Source organism: Citrus clementina, unplaced genomic scaffold (genome assembly GCF_000493195.1).
Source record: "Citrus clementina cultivar Clemenules unplaced genomic scaffold, Citrus_clementina_v1.0 scaffold_5, whole genome shotgun sequence".
NCBI classification, from domain to species: domain Eukaryota; kingdom Viridiplantae; phylum Streptophyta; class Magnoliopsida; order Sapindales; family Rutaceae; genus Citrus; species Citrus x clementina.
The window spans coordinates 29,641,650-29,660,637 of NW_006262201.1; the positions used below are offsets into that span (position 1 = coordinate 29,641,650).

Here is an 18,988-nt window from a genome sequence, read left to right on the forward strand (position 1 = left end):
GCGCGACGCAGCGCCTGTCGCGCTCTAGATGCGCATGCTGCGCGCATCTTGCGTGCCAGGCAGCGGCCTCGCGCGCGCGAGTTGCGGGCAGGCTGGCACGCAACTCGCGCGCCCTTGGCTTCCCTCGCACGCCTGTCGCACCAAGAGGTGCTGCCTCTTGGTGCGACGGGGTGCCAAGAGGTGCTGCTTGTTGGTGCGACGGGCACCCCGTCGCACCAAGAGGCAGTGCGTGGTGCATTTCCCATTGCACTTTACCATGAAGCTTTGCCAAAGCTGGCTTTGTGGATTGATTAGTAGCATTGGCGTAATGATACTACACAATTTGCTTCACTCTATAAATTCTATTAACTGCAATGAAAATCATATCTTGCAGCACATATACATTGAAGCAACAGCTTTGCACATTGTTGCAGAAATTAATTCGTTTTTTTCTTTTTATGTAGGATATAAGGCGAAGCATTAATTCAGGTAGTTTGCAGCCACTAATGACAAACATTCCAGCTTCTTCCATGTATAGTGTGAGATCAGGATCCACAAAAAGTAGGACAGTTAGTGTTACAGACTCTCCTCTTGCCACAAGCAGCAATGCTAGCTCTGAACCAAGTGCCAACAACAACTCCTTTATTTTAGACGGAAGTGAACTCGATGACATTCATGATTTTGGGAGTGAGAGAGGAAACTTCTCCCCTGTAAGGCACAATACAACAGAAAACAATTTATAACATTAAAAATTATAGACTAATTAGAGTAAGGCACAATACAATCTCGATAAATTAATAGTTTGCGACCATAAAAAATATATTAATTTATCAATAGATTAATAATTTATTAATTTATAAAGATAATATCATGTTCATAATAGGAAATTTTATGAAATATGGTAGTATAATTAAAGAATGTAGTGATTTTATCAAGTTATATGATATGATTCTAAATAATCTTTTTGGAGGCAATATATTAGATTTACTTCGTCTCATCGTAAGCTTCGAAACAATATATTATACGCCTAAAACGGACACATGTAGCCCAAGTTATTACTTTCAGAAAATAACTTAAATTTAGTGAGACAGGCAGTGGAACAGGTGCCTGTCTCACATAAAACCAGCAGATTTATGTGAGACAGGTGCCTGTCCCACTTGCCTGTCTCACATAAAACCAGTGATAACAAGTGAGACAGGCGCCTGTCTCACATAAAAGGGAATAGTGGCATACCTTTGTAAATTTGATGAAAATGATGAGGGTAATGTAGTCCAAAAATAGAGTGTTTGGCTAGTTATGATAGAAAAAAGTTTGAGGGGTTAAAGTTAAAAAATGCCTAATTTTTTTGGCTATTTTTGTAAATTTCCCTTTTATTACATGGTCTCGATATTTGATGGTCACATTGAGAGCGTAAGTATCTCTCCTACCGGACATTTTGCAAAGTCTAGGCTTTATTGGTCAACTTTTAAACTATTTTGTGCTTGTTTCCAATTACACTGAACTTCAGAATTTTGTTAAAACTTAATAATTATAATATTACATGAATGCTTATGATAAAAATAGAGACACGTATTCCAGCTTAACACTTGCCAAGACACAACCTCGGAGTTGAAGCCGAACCGCATTCCTCTTTGTCCTCATTCTGCTCATTGCCCAAGTTAAGGTCAACGAGCTCTACTTACTGAAAGACACTGAAACAAAGAAACCAAAACAACATCCTCAAATATGGCAGAAGAGAAACTCCAAGTTCCAAGAGTGAAACTGGGTACCCAAGGCCTTGAGGTAAACTGTCCATTTGTAATTTTTACCTTTTTTTCAAAAAAAGGTCCTGAAAATTTGTTTTCTATAATTGTGTGTTTTGCATGCTTTTACAGGTTTCAAAATTGGGTTTTGGATGCATGAACCTGAGCGGAGGTTATAGCTCTCCAGTCTCAGAAGAGGACGGCATAACAATGATAAAGCATGCTTTCAGTAAAGGAATCACTTTCTTTGATACTGCTGATGTTTACGGACAAAATGCTAATGAAGTTCTTCTTGGAAAGGTCATGGTCTTCTGTTGCAGTTTTCTAAACAATATTTCTGTTTCATTAATTTAATTATATACAATTCACAGATAGATCAAGTGGTAACTTAAGGAGTATGATAGTTGCAAAGATTCAAGTAATTTTTCTTATAACTTGTTGGTAATACAAAGATCATAATACTAATAATGAAATATTTCTGTTTAAGGAATTGGTGGATAGCTACTTTTGGGGATTGTTGTGGATATCATAGGATGGAAATCATTATCAGAATATTGCGAATTTATTGGAAAAAAAAAATTCACTCCTTTTGATTTCAGGCCTTGAAGCAGTTGCCTAGAGAAAAGATACTAGTAGCAACGAAGTTTGGGATTGCAGGAATAGGAGATACTGATATCATCGTGAAGGGTTCCCCTGATTATGTGCGCTCGTGTTGTGAAGCTAGCTTGAAGCGTCTTGATGTGGATTACATTGATCTATATTATCAACATAGAGTGGACAAATCAGTTGCTATAGAGGAAACGGTGACTTATTATTATGATTATTTTTTTCTCTCCAGGCTAACTATGTGAATTGTAAAGATTTGTCCCAAATTACAATATGAAAGAATATGTTAGAAACTATATCCCTTGTCATGTTATAGATTGGTGAAATGAAGAAGCTAGTGGAAGAGGGTAAAATCAAGTACATTGGATTATCTGAGGCTAGTCCAGACACAATTAGGAGAGCACATGCTGTTCATCCCATTGCAGCTGTACAAATGGAATGGTCCCTCTGGACTCGTGATATTGAGGAAGATATAATACCACTTTGCAGGTCTGATCTGCTTTCAATGAATGCTATCCCCATTATTCTTTTCTTCTATAGGCCTTTGAAGAGTGTCCAAGGACCTATTTATTTGTGCCAATCTAGTATTCTGTACCTAATGTCCATAGATACAGAATTTTGTTTATTCATTAATTGCGTAGAGTAGATTAGATTTTCTGTGGAAGTATATGCTAATATGTACTAGGCTGCCCTTCTGATACATTAAAGTGTACAGGGAACTTGGCATTGGAATAGTTCCATTCAGTCCTCTTGGTCGTGGATTTTTTGGTGGCAAAGTTGTAGTGGAAAGTGTACCTGCAGATAGCTTCTTGGTATGTTTTTCAGCTATTTTTATCCACATCATTTTGTTTCCTACGTCAGTACTATATCATTGTCTTAAACACTAGTTTTCCAGTTTCATTTAATGTTTTATATATCGTAATACATATTAAGACAATGCATTCGTTTCTTTTATAAGCATCTTTTCCCTCGGCTCAATGGAGAGAACCTGGACAGAAACAGGAGTATTTATGTTCGCATAGAGAACCTTGCCAAAAAGAACAAATGCAGTTCTGCTCAACTAGCACTGGCATGGGTTCTTGGACAGGGGGATGATGTTGTACCAATTCCTGGTAAATTTCTTTTGTGTTTGTGATTCATGTAGTGCCTTGAAGAAGTGTATAGAGTTTAGAAAAACCCAGCCTATCAAGATAAGATTACCTGCATTAATGGATACTGTTATTTTGCTTCGAGTTTCAGGGACAACTAAGATTAAGAACCTGGATGAAAATATTGGCTCCTTGATAGTAAAACTTTCAAAAGAGGATCTGAAAGAAATTTCTGATGCTGTACCGATAGAAGAGGTAGCTGGAGGCAGATTCCCAGATATCTTTGACAAATCATCGTGGAGGTTTGCAAACACCCCTCCAAAAAGGCAATGAGGTTTGAAATATTCTGGACGCTGGAATGCTGCCTATCTCACTCTTGGGGTTGGGATGCAGTACTTTATTCAAATAAATACCTAATTAGCTATAAACTTCGGATGATCACTATGATCTACTATATGTTTGTTAATTTAGTGTGGCCATTTGTGAACTGAGAATATCTTTTATTGTAAACCTGAAGTCACATCCTGAATTCAAGTTGCTGTAAAAGCTTGCCAACTCTTTTTTTGAAAACAAGGTTGCAAATTCCAATAGCTAAATTTGAGTTCTACCTTGTGGGCTTAACAACATTTCAAATTGTAAATGGTACTTAAGCTTTCTTTTTCATTTTTTTTTTCTTTCCCTTGTGTGTTTCTTAGGATTATGTTCCTGATTTTGTTGCATTTACAGAACTGAATCACTAATATAAGCAAAAGCCAAAATATTTTCTTGCAACAAAAGCAAAAGAAAGGATACAAATTTCTATCACGATAGAGAGAATTCGTTCTCCTTGTTTCAGTAAATGATAAGGAAAATGCAAGGTTGCTTTTATGTATTTGATTATAGCCTGCTATGTTGTTGCTACATGAATATTATGTACTGAAAGATTTGTACACTCTCTATGACTCAAGGCTGTTTCCAGCAGGCAATCACCCAAATTAAAAGATGAACTTGTTCCTATTTTCCTCCTTGTGCGTACTAATGCAAAAGCTATTCAAGTATTGCTCTGAAAATTTAAAATCCTTGATGTTCAAAACTCAAGCTATTATAAATAGTTTATGGTCGTTGCATTGCTTGTATTATGAGTGTGGCATTAGCCTTCAATCAAAGAAAATACAAAGCCATGGCATATTCAATTATTCATTCAAGGCTAACATCAGGAGGATAAATTCAGCCACAGGAGCCAAAAGAAACGACAGGATGCACAATATTGCATTCAAATTGGATTGCACTCAAAACATATTCAATTGAAACAACACAATAATGCGGCACATATGTAATCTTGATGTTAGAAAAAATTTCAAGTATGCTGACATCCACGTCATCACACGCCTATCTAATAAAATTTTAGTATATATATCCATTTTAAAGTTGGTCAAAATTAGATCGTTTAATATAATTTTATTAGAGGGTCTCGTTATTTGACAGTCACACCGAGAACATAAATATCTCTCCTACCAGAAATTTTGCAAAGTCTAGGGCTTATTTGTCAACTTTTAAACTTTTTTGAACTTGCTTCCAATTACACTGAACTTCAGGATTTTGTCCAAACTATATAATTGTAATATTACATTATTCGCCATGATAAAGATACAGAGAACATATTCCAGCTTAGCCCTTGTCAAGACACAACCTTGGAGTTGGAGCCGAGCCACAATCCTCTTTGTCTCATTCTGCTCATTGCTCAAGTTAAAGTCAACCATCTCTCCTCATTGAAAGACATTGAAACAAAGAAGCCAAACTACAGCCTCAAAAATGGCAGAAGAGAAACACCAAGTTCCAAGAGTGAAATTGGGTACCCAAGGCCTTGAGGTAAACAACCCATTTGTAATTTTCATTTTTTCAAAAAAGGTCCTGAAAATTTGTTTTCTATGATTGTGTGTTTTGCATGCTTTTACAGGTTTCAAAATTGGGTTATGGATGCATGAACCTGAGTGGAGGTTATAGCTCTCCAGTCTCAGAAGAGGATGGCATATCAATGATAAAGCATGCTTTCAGTAAAGGAATCACTTTCTTTGATACTGCTGATGTGTACGGACAAAATGCTAATGAAGTTCTTCTTGGAAAGGTTATGGTTTTCTGTTGCAATTTTCTTAACAACGTTTCTGTATGATAAATTTAATTATATACAATTCACACATAGATCAAGTGGTAACTTAAGGAGTATGATGGTTACTAAGATTCGAGAAATTTTTCTTATAACTCGTTGACAATACAAGGATCACAATACTAATAATGAAATATTTTATGCTAATAATGAAATATTTTTGTTAAGGGAATTGGTAAATAGCTACTTTTGGGTACTATTGTGGATATCATAGGATGGAAATCATTATCAGAATATTGTGAATTTATTGGAAAAATAATTCACTCCTTTTCATTTCAGGCCTTGAAGCAGTTGCCTAGAGAAAAGATGCAAGTAGCAACAAAGTTTGGGATTGCAGGAATAGGAGTTGCTGGTGTGATCGTGAAGGGTGCCCCTGATTATGTGCGCTCGTGTTGTGAAGCTAGCTTGAAGCGCCTTGATGTGGATTACATTGATCTATATTATCAACATAGAGTGGACACATCAGTCCCCATAGAGGAAACCGTGAGCGAATTTTTTTTTTTTTGGGGGATATCTGAATTGTAAAGTTCTGTCCCAAATTGCAAAATTTGAAGATTTATTTTAGAAACTCTATTACTTGTCATGTTATAGATTGGCGAAATGAAGAAGCTGGTGGAAGAGGGTAAAATCAAGTACATTGGATTATCTGAGGCCAGCCCAGGCACAATTAGGAGAGCACATGCTGTTCATCCCATCACAGCTGTACAAATGGAATGGTCCCTCTGGACTCGTGATATTGAGGAAGAGATAATACCCCTCTGCAGGTTTGTTCTTCTTTCAGTGAACACTATCCGCATTAGTCTTTTCTTCTACAGGCCTTTGAAGAGTGTCTAAGGGCCTATTTATTTGTTCCAATCTAGTATTTCGTACCTAATGTTTGTATAATTTTTTAAATTTAGTTGCGTGCATAGAATAGATTAGATTTTATGTGCAAGTGTATGCTAATAAATACAAGGCTGTCCTTCTGATACATTGAGGTGGGCAGGGAACTCGGCATTGGAATAGTTCCATACAGTCCTCTTGGTCGTGGATTTTTCGGTGGCAAAGCTGTTGTGGAGAATGTACCTGCAGATAGCTTTTTGGTACTTTTTTCGGTCAATGTTTATCCGCATCATTTTGTTTCCTCAGTCAGTACTATATAAATGTTTTAAACTAACAAAAGTAGTTTTACAGTTTCTTTTAATGCTACTGTTTTATATATCGTAGTATATATGAAAATGATACGTGTGTTTGTTTTATAAGCATTTTCTTCCTAGGTTCAAAGGAGAGAACCTGGACAGGAACAAGAGTATTTATTTTCGCATAGAGAACCTTGCCAAAAAGTACAATTGCACTTCTGCTCAACTAGCCCTAGCATGGGTTCTCGGACAGGGGGATGATGTCGTACCTATTCCCGGTAACTTCTTTCTTTCGAGTTTGTGATTCATGTAGTGCCTTGAAGAAGTATATAGAGTTTAAAAAACCCAGTGGATAAAATGATATTACCAGCGATATTACTTACTGTTAAGTTGCTTCAATTTTCAGGGACAACTAAGATGAAAAACCTTGATGACAATATTGACTCCTTGAGGATTAAACTTACAAAAGAGGATCTGAAAGAAATTTCTGACGCTGTGCCCATAGAAGAGGTAGCAGGAAACAGAGACCCGGAAGGCTTTGATAAAGCATCGTGGAAGTTTGCAAACACACCTCCAAAAGACTGCAAGGTTTGAACTTAAAATAGTTCTGGATGCTGCCTATCTTACTTGGGGCTGGGATGCAATACTTTATTCAAATAATGGCAGATAAATGCCAAATTATCTGTACAATCTACTACTTGGCTATCTGCCTATTTGATGTTAAACTTTGATTATTACGATCTACTATATGTTTGGAAATTTAGCATGGCCAATTTGTGAAAGGAAAATACGCATGTTTGAACTTTTCTAAGTTAAAGCTGAATTCCAAGTTACTATAAAATCTTGCCAACTTGCTTTCCTTGAAAATAAAGATTAGAAATATCCAAATTTTGGATTGTAATGATTTTCCTGGATTTTACTTCATCATAGTGTAGATATATGTTGAAATATTTTCAGCCTTTTTGAGTTCCACGAATGTGACATGAATGAAATCTGTGAACCATATTTTAGCTCAAGCTGTTTCTCAACAAGACCTGGAGGACACTGGATTGAAAATATAGTTTCTCAACATACTACATTGTCACTGCAACTTGAGTGGTTAAATGATAAAAGGTGAGTATGTGTTGTTCAGAAATAAGAATAATTGCATAAATTGTGAAGTTCACAATACCATTCAGGAGGCTAAATTGACACATTAAAAAACTTTCAAATTCCTTCACCAACAAGGCACCAGTGGTCTTGTGGTAGAATAATACCCTGCCACGTAACAGACCCAGGTATAGTAATTAGCCCCACCTTCGAATAATTTTTATTGTTGCCTTCTTTTGATTAGTTCCAAATCCTGCTTTATTTTGTTAGTCCATGGTACAAAGTACAAAACAGCAACACCATTAACTCTCTTACGCCCTCCTTTAATAAGAGTTAAGCTAAGCTACAAAGAGAGGAAAAGCTAACAGCTTTTCCAAAGATGGCAGAAAAGAACAGAATCCAAGTTCCAAGAGTGAAATTTGGATTTCCGATTTGTAGTTTTCATTTTTCTTTTTGTATTTTTTTCCTTCAATGCTGATAATTTGTTTTCTCTGACTGTGTTTTTGTGCTTTCACAGGTTTCAAAGCTGGGGTTTGGATGCATGAGCCTGAGCGGAGGTTACAATTCTCGGGTCTCTGAAGAGGATGGCATCTCAATAATGAAGCATGCTTTCAACAAAGGAATCACTTTCTTTGATACTGCTGATAGATATGGACCATATATACTAATGAAATTCTTCTTAGAAAGGTAATGATTAAGAAAATGGAATAAAATGAAGTTATCTTATCATGGAATAACATTTTAAAAGAAAATCCAAAATACAAATAGGTTATGTTTATGCCAAAAATTTAAATAAAAAAATATAAATTAGTAATTAAATTAACTTAACAAGGATGATGTTGCCGTATTACACACAAAAATATATTTTATTTTGATGAATACTTAACGTTTGTAAAATAAATTAAATTAATTAGGAGTAATATGGACTTCTTATTATAAAATAGCTTAAATTGTTAGGGTAAGAGTTGATTGTAGCATTATTAAATTTAAAGGAGTAAGTAGTATTTCTAACTTATACTTGAGGAAGGAATCTGTAATTTTTCCATGCAAATAAGAAATATGTTTGTTTAAGGTAATGGTAAATAGCTACTCTTAGACATTACTAAGAAAATCATAAGGTGGAAATCAAATCATTGTTAAAATTATGTCAATTTATTTGGGGGGGAAAAAGTTCACTCCTTTCTAGTTTCTAGCCTTGAAGCAGTTGCCTAGGTTACAAGATCAGCCACAAAGTTTGGGATTACAGAAATAGATACCCCTGAGTATGTACTCTGTTTTGTCGTGAAGCAAGCTTGAAGCACCTTGATTTGATTATTAATTGGTTTGACTTTCCTCTAATCTTTTGGGTAATTTCTATATATGCTTTCACTAAAAACAAATAAATTTGCAAAGAATACATACATAGATAACTTTCTTTCAAAATTAAAAAAAAAAAAAAAAATGACCAACAAAGTGTTGGCTCCACTGGCAATGGAGTTCCCTTAAGTGGCTTGACTGGGTTTGCTCCCCAGTTCGAGTCGCAGGGAAGTCGCCTTTGTTGGGAGAATCTGTGCCTCCCGGTTCGAGCGGGGACTTCTAGTCTGAGTTGTGGTACGGGCTTAAAGGTGCCTCCCACAGTTGGGGCCCTCCCCAGGATACCTCGTGATTAATATAAAAAAAAATGACAAGGAGAAATTATGAATATGATGATTCTTTAAATAAAAAATTTTACTGATTTTCTAACAGCACAAAATGCTTGAGAGGAAGAGATTCTCATAAATCAAATGTGAAAGGATTATGTTACCATAATATAAATATGAAAATGAATTTTTCATTTCTACTTAGAGCCTTGGGCCCAAACAATTTTTTTTTTTCAAGTATAATACTTGAATAGTTACAACAAATGATCGGACTAATGACATACACAATACTTGAATTTTCAGTATAGATTTATATTGATGCAACAAAATTGATTCTCATCTTCATAGGCTAAGAAATACAAATCCATTACTCAACTAAAATTATGGCGCAGAAGTTTTTGTTTTTGTTAAGGTTAAAAAATGAGCATAAAAGTATACATTTAACTGATAAATAATTAGAAAATTGATAAAATTATTAATTTTTTTTAGAAAATTGATTGAACTAGTCTGCAACATTAAGTTTCAACATATCGTCCAAGGATAGCCTAGCCAAGTTGGTAGCAAGAGATTAAATGTTCCAATTTAAGGGGATATTCATAGATGTAATCTGAAACAAAAATGAAATAAAAGTAAAAATAAGCAAATAATGAAGTAAAATCATAATCGAATAAGAATGCTAAGTTTTTAAAGAGGAGAGAAATTACAAGTTAAGATACGTTCAAATTTCTTTGCAAACACACCCCTAAAAGATTGCTAGGTTTGAACTCAAAATATTTCTTGATGCTGCCTTAGTAGCTATCTAACGCTTGGGGTCGGGATCAATACTTTATTCAAATAAATGCTAAATTATCAATAAATTCTACTACATGACTCTCTGCCTATTGGATGGAAATTTGTAAATTTAATTCTGCCGATTTTGTGAACTGAAATTATCTTTCGTTGTTAACTAGAAGTTATAGCCTCAAGTTGCAATAAAATTTTGGCAAATAGAGATTGCAAAATCCACCAGGAAAATGCAGGGTGGCTTTTATGTATTTTAATTCAGATTGCTATGTTGTTGCTACATAACTGCCATGTACCGAATCAAATGTAAACGCTTAAGGCTATTTCTAGTAAATAATCTCCTAAATTAAAAGATGAATTTGTTCCTACCTCCTTTTGGAGTTTTGGGTTCTGATGCAGTGACTATTCAAATATTGTTCTAAAAAGTTTAGATACTTGACATTCAAACTATTATGAATAGTTAATGGTCTTTACATTGCTTGTATTATGAGGTCGGCATGAGCCCTCAATCAAAGAAGACACAAAGCCATTGCATTTGCATTCAAGGGTAACATAGGAGCCTAAAATTTGCCACAAGAACAAATAGAAACTACGGAATATACACTATTGTGTTCAAATTTCGTTCAATTAAAATAACGTCGTGGCACATATATAATTTATGTTATTAGAGAAAGTTTTTTATGACACTAACGTACCATGTTATCATACGTTTATGCAATAGAATTGTAATATATATCCATTTTGAAGTTGACCAACCATGAAAGTGAGAGGAAACAAAATTAAAACTTGGTGACACAATATATTATATGGTCAAATCGAGACTGTAAATTTCTCTCCTAAGTTCTAACTGACATTTTGCAAAGTCTAGGGGATATTTCTTAACTTTTAAAATATTTTGAACTTGTTTCCAATTACACTGAACTTTGGGACACTTGTCAAAACTTTATAAGTTCATGATTAATCATGATAAAGATAAAGAGCACGTGTCCCAGCTTAACACTTTTAGTCATACGGAGCCTTCGACTTGGAGCCAAACCAGAATCCTCTGTCTCATTCTGCTCATTGTTGACGTTAGAGTCAACTGTCTCTCTACTTATTGAAACTTGAAAGACACCCAAAACAAAGAAACCAAAACTACAGCTTCAAAAATGGCAGAAGAGAAACTCCAAGTTCCAAGAGTGAAACTTGGTACCCAAGGCCTCGAGGTAAACTACCCATATGTAATTTTTTTTTTAAAATCAAATCCTGGAAATTTGTTTTCTACAATTGTGTGTTTTTCACGCTCTTACAGGTTTCAAAGTTGGGGCTTGGATGCATGAACCTGAGTTCTGGTTATAGCTCTCCAGTCTCAGAAGAGGATGGCATCTCAATGATAAAACATGCTTTCAGTAAAGGAATCACTTTCTTTGATACTGCTGATGTGTACGGACAAAATGCTAATGAAATTCTTCTGGGAAAGGTTAGAGTCATTTCTTTGAATTCTCTTACCTCTTATATAATTCGGACATAGGTCAAGTGATAACTTAAGAATCACAGTCCTGATGAAATATGTTTGTTTAGGAATTGGTGAAACCTCGTCGGATTTTTTTGAATCTTATTGAATTAAAAAAAAAAAAAAAAAGAGTACTCCTTCGATTTCAGGCCTTCAAGATGTTGCCCAGAGAAAAGGTACAAATAGCCACAAAGTTTGGGGTTGTAGGACTAAGAGATAATGGCGTGATCGTGAAGGGCACCCCTGATTACGTGCGCTTGTGTTGTGAAGCTAGCCTGAAGCGACTTGATGTGGATTACATTGATCTATATTATCAACATAGAGTGGACACATCAGTCCCCATAGAGGAAACCGTGAGCGATTTTTTTTTTTTTTTTTTTTTTTTTTTGGGCTATCTGAATTGTAGAGTTCTGTCCCAAATTGCAAAATTTAAAGAATTATTTTAGAAACTCTATTACTTGTCATGCTATAGATTGGTGAAATGAAGAAGCTGGTGGAAGAGGGTAAAATCAAGTACATTGGATTATCTGAGGCCAGCCCAGACACAATTAGGAGAGCACATGCTGTTCATCCCATCACAGCTGTACAAATGGAATGGTCCCTCTGGACTCGTGATATTGAGGAAGAGATAATACCCCTCTGCAGGTTTGTTCTTCTTTCAGTGAATACTATCCGCATTAGTCTTTTCTTCTACAGGCCTTTGAAGAGTGTCTAAGGACCTATTTATTTGTTCCAATCTAGTATTTTGTACCTAATGTTTGTAGAATTTTTTAAATTTAATTGCATGCATAGAGTAGATTAGATTTTCTGTGCAAGTGTATGCTAATAAATACAAGGCTGCCCTTCTGATACATTGAGGTGGGCAGGGAACTCGGCATTGGAATAGTTCCATACAGTCCTCTTGGTCATGGATTTTTTGGTGGCAAAGCTGTTGTGGAGAGTGTACCTGCAGATAGCTTTTTGGTACTTTTTCCGATCAATGTTTATCCGCATCATTTTGTTTCCTAAGTCAGTACTATATAAAATGTTTTAAACTAGCAAAAGTAGTCTTACAGTTTCTTTAACTGTTTTATATATCGTCGTACATATGAAAATGATACATGTATTTGTTTTATAAGCATTTTCTTCCTAGGTTCAAAGGAGAGAACCTGGACAGGAACAAGAGTATTTATTTTCGCATAGAGAACCTTGCCAAAAAGTACAATTGCACTTCTGCTCAACTAGCCCTAGCATGGGTTCTTGGACAGGGGGATGATGTCGTACCTATTCCCGGTAACTTCTTTCTTTCGAGTTTTTGATTCATGTATTACCTTGAAGAAGTATATAGAGTTTAAAAAACCCAGCGGATAAAAAGATATTACCAGCAATATTACTTACTGTTAAGTTGCTTCAATTTTCAGGGACAACTAAGATTAAAAACCTTGATGACAATAGTGACTCCTTGAGGATTAAACTTACAAAAGAGGATCTGAAAGAAATTTCTGACGCTGTGCCCATAGAAGAGGTAGCAGGAGACAGAGACCCGGAAGGCTTTGATAAAGCATCGTGGAAGTTTGCAAACACACCTCCAAAAGACTGCTAGGTTTCAACTTAAAATAGTTCTTGATGCTGCCTATCTTACTTGGAGCTGGGATACAATAGTTTATTCAAATAATGGCAGATAAATGCCAAATTATCTGTACAATCTACTACTTGGCTATCTGCCTATTTGATGTTAAACTTTGATTATTACGATCTACTATATGTTTGGAAATTTAGCATGGCCAATTTGTGAAATGAAAATACGCATGTTTGAACTTTTCTAAGTTAAAGCTGAATTCCAAGTTACTATAAAATCTTGCCAACTCGCTTTCCTTGAAAATAAAGATTGGAAATATCCAAATTTTGGATTGTAACAATTTTCCTGGATTTTACTTCATCATTGTATAGATATATGTTGAAAAAATTTCAGCCTTTTTGAGTTCCATGAATGGGACATGAATGAAATCTATGAACCATATTTTAGCTCAAGCAGTTTCTCAACAAGACCTGGAGGATACTTTATTGAAAATATAGTTTCTCAACATAATACATTGTCACTGCAACTTGAGTGGTTAAATGATAAAAGGTGAATATGTGTTGTTCAGAAATAAGAATAATTGCATAAATTGTGAAGTTAACAATGCTATTTAGGAGGCGAAATTGACACATTGATAAACTTTCAAATTCCTTTACCAACAAGGCACCAGTGGTCCAGCGGTAGAATCCCCCCCCCCCCCCCCCCGGCGCGGGTATGGTAATCAGCCCCAACGTCGAACAATTTTTATTGTTGCCTTCTTTTGATTAGTTCCAAATCCTGCTTTATTTTGTTAGTCCATGGTACAAAGTACAAAACAGCAACACCAGTAACTCTCTTACGCCCTCCTTTAATAAGGATTAAGCTAAGCTACAAAGAGAGGAAAAGCTAACAGCTTTTCCAAAGATGGCAGAAAAGAACAAAATCCAAATTCCAACAGTGAAATTTGGATTTCCGATTTGCAGTTTTAATTTTTTTCTCTCTGTTTTTTTTTTTCCTTTAATGCTGATAATTCGTTTTCTCTAATGATGGTCAGTGGGCCGTGCCGGCACCAAACGTCGGCCCACACAGGCTCGTGGGCTGGCACCGCACGGCCCACTAATTTGGTGGGTCATGTTTATTTTTTTTATAAGAGTCCGGCACGGCCCACCAGCCTAATAATAACAATAATAATAATAATAATAATTTCATAGATCATAGTAATAATTAATGAAAAATAAAATTACAATTTTAGAATAACAATTACATCTAATTTTATTTGAACTACTAATATTATAATTGCACATAAACTCTATTGAATGAAAATGTAATTTTTAATTTATCATAAAAATATTTTGTTCATAATTTTATTTTTTTGTGTATAAATATGAAAAATATTTCATTCACAAATGAAACATATCTCCATTAACTATTAACTAAGTTATGATTTCATAAATGAAATATTAATGTCGTAAAATTTTTTATTTATCATTTATAAAATCATGATATTTATTTATCCATTTAATAAATTATAAACATAAAAAAAAATTAGAATATTTATTTAAACTAGGACTTAAATTAATTTTAAAAAGCCTATGCTAAAAAAATATATTAAAAAATTTAATTTCAAGATATTTATAAAATCATGATATTTTATATTTATTTTTCATTAAAAAATTTTATTTTGATATACTTTGACCCACGGGCCGCGTGCTTAGCCCACTAATGAAGCGTGCTTATTACGTGCCTTTTTCGCGTGCCGTGCTTTGGCCCATATTTAATCGTGCTGTGCTTTTAAGACCCGCGTGCCTAAAATTCTAGGCTCGGCACGACCCACGTGCATGTCATGCCGTGCCTCGTGCCCTACCGAAACGTGCTCGTGTTGTGCCGTGTCTTGTGCCACCCGGCCCATTTGTCATCTCTAGTTTTCTCTGACTGTGTTTTTTTGCTTTCACAGGTTTCAAAGTTGGGGTTTGAATGCATGAGCCTAAGTGGAGGTTACAGTTCTCCCGTCTCTGAAGAGGATGGCATCTCAATAAGAAAGCATGCTTTCAACAAAGGAATCACTCTTTTTTTTTTTTAACTAATTAAGCATCAGGTTACTGTATTACATAGACATTTACAATTGCTATGACAGTAGATCATTACACTGATATTTACAATTAAATATATAATTGGGACTTACATTATTACATTATTAATTTTATGAAATACATGCCAAACAAATAATCCTTATGGAAGAACGGTGTCTTTACTCCACTCGCATTTCAAAATGGAGAAATACTTCACAAATAATTTTCACAAAATTATGTTTAATTGAGGGATGTTGAGTTCATGGGGATTCGAACCATTGCCCTCATAGTTATGCTTAACTTTAAAGGCCAATGGTTCACCACTGGGCTAAAGCCCAAGTGGCAGGAACCACTTTCTTTGATACTGCTTAGTGCTGATAGATATGGACCTTACACTAACGAAATTCTTCTTAGAAAGTTAATAATTATGAAAATGGCATAAAATGAAATTATCTTATCATGGAATAACATTTTAAAAGAAAATCCAAAATCCAAATAGCTTATATTTATGTTAAAATTCTAAATAAAAAAATCATAAATTAGTAACTAAATTAACTTAATAAGAATAACATTGTCGTATTACACACAAAAAAAAAATCATTTTGATGAATATTTAATGTTTGTAAAATAAATTAAATTGATTAGGGCAATATGGACTTTTTATTATAAAATAACCTAAATTGTTAGGGAAATAATTAACTGTAGCATTGTTAAATTTAAAGGGGTAAGTAGTATTTCTAACTTATTGAGTTATTTCCATAATAATAACCTAAATATGTTTGTTTAAGGTTTTGGCAAATAGCTACTCTTAGACATTACTAAGAATATCTGAAGATGAAAATCAAATCACTGTTAAAATTACCCCTGAGAAGCCACGAAGTTTGGGACTACAGAAATAGATACCCCTGAGTATGTGCTCTGCCTTGTTGTGAAGCAAGCTTGCAGCACCTTGATTTGATTATTAATTGGCTTGACTTCCCTCTAATTTTGGATAATTTCTTTATATGCTTTTCACTAAAAACAAATAAATTTACAAAGAATACATGCATAGATAACTTTCTTTCAAATTTAAAATGAAAAATAAATTGCGAAAAGAAATTGTGAATCTGATGATTCTTTTAATAAAAAAATTTACTGATTATATGGTCAAATCGAGACTGTAAATTTCTCTCCTAAGTTCTACATGACATTTTGCAAAGTTTAGGGGATATTTCTTAACTTTTTAAATATTTTGAACTTGTTTTCAATTACACTGAACTTTAGGACACTTGTCAAAACTTATAAGTTCATGATTAATCATGATAAAGATAAAGAGCACGTGTCCCAGCTTAACACTTTTAGTCATTCTGCTCATTGTTGACGTTAGAGTCCACTGTCTCTCTACTTATTGAAACTTGAAAGACACCCAAAACAAAGAAACCAAAACTACAGCTTCAAAAATGGCAGAAGAGAAACTCCAAGTTCCAAGAGTGAAACTTGGTACCCAAGGCCTCGAGGTAAACTACCCATATGTAATTTTTTTTTTTTATCAAATCCTGGAAATTTGTTTTTCATGGTCTTACAGGTTTCAAAGTTGGCGCTTGGATGCATGAACCTGAGTTCTGGTTATAGCTCTCCAGTCTCAGAAGAGGATGGCATCTCCATGATAAAACATGCTTTCAGTAAAGGAATCACTTTCTTTGATACTGCTGATGTGTACGGACAAAATGCTAATGAAACTCTTCTGGGAAAGGTTATGGTCATTTCTTTGAATTCTCTTACCTCTTATATAATTCAGACATAGGTCAAGTGGTAACTTAGGAACCACAGTCCTGATGAAATATGTTTGTTTAGGAATTGGTGAATAATTACTTTTGTATCATAGAAGGGAAACCTTGTCAGAATTTTTAGAATTTTATTGAATTAAAAAAAAAAAAAAAGAGTACTCCTTCGATTTCAGGCCTTCAAGATGTTGCCCAGAGAAAAGGTACAAATAGCCACAAAGTTTGGGGTTGTAGGACTAAGAGATAATGGCGTGATCGTGAAGGGCACCCCTGATTACGTGCGCTCGTGTTGTGAAGCTAGCTTGAAGCGACTTGATGTGGATTACATTGATTTGTATTATCAACATAGAGTGGACACATCGGTCCCTATCGAGGAAACCATGAGTGATATTTTTTCTCCCGGGCTAACTATCTGAATCGTAAAGTTCTGTCTTAAATTACAATATTTAAAGAGTTTTTTAGAAACTATATTCCTTGTCATGTTATAGATTGGCGAAATGAAGAAGCTGGTGGAGGAGGGTAAAATCAAGTACATTGGTTTGTCTGAGGCTAGCCCAGACACAATTAGGAGAGCACATGGTGTTCATCCCATCACAGCTGTACAAATGGAATGGTCCCTCTGGACTCGTGATATCGAGGAAGAGATAATACCCCTCTGCAGGTTTGTTCTTCTTTCAGTGAACACTATCCACATTAGTCTTCTCTTTTACAGTCCTTTGAAGAGTGTCTAAGGACCTATTTACCTTTTCCAATCTAGTATTTTGTGTCTAATGTCTGTAGAATTTTAAAAAAAATAATTGCTTGCTTAGAATAGATTAGATTTTCTGTGCAAGTATATGCTAATATATACAAGGCTGCTTTTCTTATACATTGAAGTGGGCAGGGAACTTGGCATTGGAATTGTTCCATACAGCCCTCTTGGTCGTGGGTTTTTCGGTGGCAAAGCTGTTGTGGAAAGTGTACCCGCAGATAGCGTTTTGGTACTTTTTTCATAAATGTTTATCCACATCAATTTGTTTCCTATGTAGTGTATAAATGTTTTAAAATAGCAACAGTAGTTTCCAGTTTCCTTTAATGCTAATGTTTTATATATCATAATACATATTAAAATGATGCATATGTTTGTTTTATAAGCATTTTTTTCCTCGGTACAAAGGAGAGAACCTGGACAGGAACAAGAATATTTATTTTCGCATAGAGAATCTTGCCAAAAAGTACAAATGCACTTCTGCTCAACTAGCCCTAGCATGGGTTCTTGGACAGGGGGATGATGTCGTACCTATTCCTGGTAACTTACTTTCTTTTGAGTTTGTGATTCATGTAGTGCCTTGAAGAAGTATATAGAGTTTAAAAAACCCAGCTGATAAAAATGATATTACCAGCAATGTTACTTACTGTTAATTTGCTTCAATTTTCAGGGACAATATTGACTCCTTGAGGATTAAACTTACAAAAGAGGATGTGAAAGAAATTTCTGACGCTGTGCCCATAGAAGAGGTAGCAGGAGACAGAGACCCGGAAGGCTTTGATAAAGCATCGTGGAAGTTTGCAAGCACACCTCCAAAAGACTGCAAGGTTTGAACTTGAAATAGTTCTGGATGCTGCCTATCTTACTTGGGGCTGGGATGCAATACTTTATTCAAACAATGGCAGATAAATGCCAAATTATCTGTACAATCTACTACATGGCTTTCTGCGTATTTGATGTTAAACTTTAGTCATTATGATATACCGTATGTTTGGAAATTTAGCATGGCCAATTTGTGAAATGAGAATTTCAAGTTTCAATTTTGTTAAGTTACGACCTGAATTCAAAGTTGCTATAAAATTTTCCCAACTCTGTTTCTTGGAAGATAAAGATTGTAAGTATCAAAATTTGGATTTGATAGACAATTTGCTTTGATTTTTCTTGTTGAAATTTTTCAGCCTTCTTGAGTTCCACGAATGCGACATTAATGAA

General features: G+C 34.9%; 4 protein-coding genes across 8 annotated transcripts in view; all 4 read left to right on the forward strand.

Annotated features, from left to right (window-relative positions):
* The window catches only part of LOC18041680 (probable aldo-keto reductase 1), a 27,299-nt gene extending 8,449 nt beyond the window's left edge, over positions 1-18,850 (forward strand). Inside the window, exons 1-7 of one of the 3 annotated variants that reach the window (XM_006432896.2) lie at positions 5,055-5,263; positions 5,352-5,519; positions 5,838-6,041; positions 6,150-6,322; positions 6,544-6,640; positions 6,801-6,954; positions 7,083-7,464. In XM_006432896.2, coding sequence (XP_006432959.1) covers positions 5,207-5,263; positions 5,352-5,519; positions 5,838-6,041; positions 6,150-6,322; positions 6,544-6,640; positions 6,801-6,954; positions 7,083-7,270 — 1,041 coding nt within the window. In that variant the 5' untranslated portion in view covers positions 5,055-5,206 and the 3' untranslated portion in view covers positions 7,271-7,464. Of the gene's footprint in view, positions 1-5,054; positions 5,264-5,351; positions 5,520-5,837; positions 6,042-6,149; positions 6,323-6,543; positions 6,641-6,800; positions 6,955-7,082; positions 7,465-18,467 lie in introns of those variants that run through there. The other 2 variants (XM_024185163.1, XM_024185162.1) reach the window with 2 other exon arrangements.
* Positions 1,571-4,041, forward strand: LOC18042815 (probable aldo-keto reductase 1). Its single transcript, XM_006432892.2, has 7 exons — positions 1,571-1,761; positions 1,854-2,021; positions 2,321-2,524; positions 2,644-2,816; positions 3,043-3,139; positions 3,286-3,439; positions 3,567-4,041. Exons 1-7 carry the CDS (start codon positions 1,705-1,707, stop codon positions 3,746-3,748), a joined length of 1,035 nt encoding a protein of 344 aa, XP_006432955.1. The 5' UTR covers positions 1,571-1,704; the 3' UTR covers positions 3,749-4,041.
* On the forward strand, positions 11,161-13,435 carry LOC18042837 (probable aldo-keto reductase 1). Of its 3 annotated transcripts, none has more exons than XM_006432900.2 (7): positions 11,161-11,372; positions 11,459-11,626; positions 11,809-12,012; positions 12,132-12,304; positions 12,526-12,622; positions 12,778-12,931; positions 13,060-13,435. In XM_006432900.2, the coding sequence occupies exons 1-7, from the start codon at positions 11,316-11,318 to the stop codon at positions 13,239-13,241; spliced, it is 1,035 nt and encodes a 344-aa protein (XP_006432963.1). In that variant the 5' UTR covers positions 11,161-11,315; the 3' UTR covers positions 13,242-13,435. The 3 variants fall into 3 exon arrangements, with proteins under 3 accessions (XP_006432963.1, XP_024040934.1, XP_024040933.1); XM_024185166.1 differs by having other exon boundaries at positions 12,792-12,931; positions 13,060-13,072; XM_024185165.1 differs by lacking the exon at positions 12,526-12,622 and having other exon boundaries at positions 12,792-12,931.
* Positions 16,606-18,536, forward strand: LOC18042838 (probable aldo-keto reductase 1). The gene is made up of 7 exons (XM_024185167.1): positions 16,606-16,761; positions 16,830-16,997; positions 17,205-17,411; positions 17,520-17,689; positions 17,912-18,008; positions 18,163-18,316; positions 18,447-18,536. Exons 1-7 carry the CDS (start codon positions 16,705-16,707, stop codon positions 18,464-18,466), a joined length of 873 nt encoding a protein of 290 aa, XP_024040935.1. The 5' UTR covers positions 16,606-16,704; the 3' UTR covers positions 18,467-18,536.
* Positions 18,851-18,988: the final 138 nt, after the last annotated feature.